The sequence below is a fragment of the Echinops telfairi genome, unplaced genomic scaffold (assembly GCF_000313985.2).
Source record: "Echinops telfairi isolate 266 unplaced genomic scaffold, ASM31398v2 ScPeMD7_7469;HRSCAF=8507_0, whole genome shotgun sequence".
Lineage (NCBI taxonomy): Eukaryota > Metazoa > Chordata > Mammalia > Afrosoricida > Tenrecidae > Echinops > Echinops telfairi.
This window is the reverse complement of record NW_022111372.1, coordinates 41,231,717-41,233,403: the sequence shown is the minus strand read 5'-3', so window position 1 is coordinate 41,233,403 and position 1,687 is coordinate 41,231,717. Positions and strand designations below refer to the sequence as shown.

The window sequence follows — 1,687 nt, the reverse complement described above, 5'->3', positions numbered from 1 at the left end:
CACCTGCAGCGGCGGCGCGAGGAGATGCGCGTGCAGAGCCCGCGGACGCCGCCCGGCAGCGGCACGCGCACGTGCACCGTGACCGAGGGCAAGCACGCGCGGCTCAGCTGCTACGTGACGGGCGAGCCCAAGCCCGAGACGGTGTGGAAGAAGGACGGGCAGCTGGTGGTGGAGGGTCGGCGGCACATGGTGTATGAGGATGCGCAGGAGAACTTCGTGCTCAAGATCCTCTTCTGCAAGCAGGCTGACCGGGGCCTCTACACCTGCACCGCCTCCAACCTCGTGGGCCAGACCTACAGCTCCGTGCTGGTCGTGGTGCGAGGTAAGACTGCGGCCTGGTCCTCAGCATCCGCTTCATGCCGGGAGTCTCGTCATCCTGGGGCCCAGGCCTCCTGGTCCATGAAATGTGGGAGATGGCGGGGGTGGGAGGTGGGGCCATGACTGTTGCTCTGCAGGAAAGAAAAAAGCAAGTTCACTCCCCGCTTTCCTCCGCCACCCTCCTCTGGTCTGTTTCCCTATCTGGTATTTGCCTGAAGCTCTTGGCCCCAGGGGAGAGCAGGACAGGGCTCTGGGCCTGACATTAACTGTAGGGTGGCTAGCACCTGACAGGAACAATGGCAGCCAGTGGGAAGGGACAGATCTGATTTCTAGTGTGGCCTGCGGGCCCTCTGGGCAACCCTGTGGAGGTGCCTAGGTGCAGCCGTCACTAAGTGGGGAGCTGGGGTTTGAGGGAGAGCTGGAGACATGCAGGGCATCTGCCCCCCCACTCTGCCTAGTGCTGTTTGGAAGAGGACCTGGCCACATGCACCTGTCACACCTCCAAGGGCATGAGGCCACCCAGACCTGCAGCTTGTCGAGGAGGGGGTCCCTGGGAGATGGTCAGGATGCCCAAAACCTTACCCAGAATCTACCCTTGGGACTCACTCTGGCCACTGGTCCTGCCCTGTGCAGGCCGACAGAGGACCCTGGCCTTCCCACTTCCCAGAGAATGAGAGGGAGGGTACGAGCCGGTAGACACCTTGTGTGGTTGGACATGTTCTCAGCTAGTTAGTCTGCATGCTCCGCTGGTTCTTCCTGCCCTGCACCTCAGGATTGGGGGGGGGGGCTCCCCCATGATGAGCACTGCGAGCACATGTGGCCCCCAATCAGGAGGCACTCGTTTTTTGGCGGAGCACTGGTTTATTCTCCTTTTCTCAGGTGAACCCCCCTCTAAATCTTACCCACGGTGGGGTCTTGGGCAGCTTCCTCATTTGGGGGAAGAAGTTGTCCTGGTCCCCAGTGGGTCCTTGTAAAGTCTGGTTCGGAAATCACGCAGCTCACCCCCAGGGCCTGGCTCAGAGCAAGCACTCGGGGAGCTCGCCCGTGGCATGACCGAGAGAGCGTGGGCAGTCCCGGCCCGCAGCACCAGCACCCATGCGTCTCCAACGTGGTTCCTTTTTCCACAGGGGTTCTTGCTTTCCGCTCCACCTCCCTCCCTTTCTCTTGCTTTTCTAGAGTTCTCCTTGAGGGTGGGGATGGGGGGAGGCAGGGCTCCGAACCCAGCTCCTCCTCACCGTTCTCGCCTCTTCCAGTCTTTGCAGCTTGACCCCTTTATCTTCCCCCCCCTTCTTTTATCTCCTTCCCGTGTCACCACGCTTGAGGGTGGCCCCACTCCCTCTCTCTCCTGCTCCTGCCCTGTCCCCGCTTC

At 61.6% G+C, this 1,687-nt stretch overlaps 1 protein-coding gene across 1 annotated transcript in view; it reads left to right on the top strand.

Moving 5' to 3' along the window:
* Positions 1 to 1,687, top strand: part of OBSCN (obscurin, cytoskeletal calmodulin and titin-interacting RhoGEF) — a 210,806-nt gene that overhangs the window by 3,971 nt on the left and 205,148 nt on the right. The window contains exon 3 of the mRNA XM_045284554.1: positions 10 to 322. Within this exon, the coding sequence (XP_045140489.1) occupies positions 10 to 322 (313 nt within the window). The remainder of the gene's footprint in view (positions 1 to 9; positions 323 to 1,687) is intronic.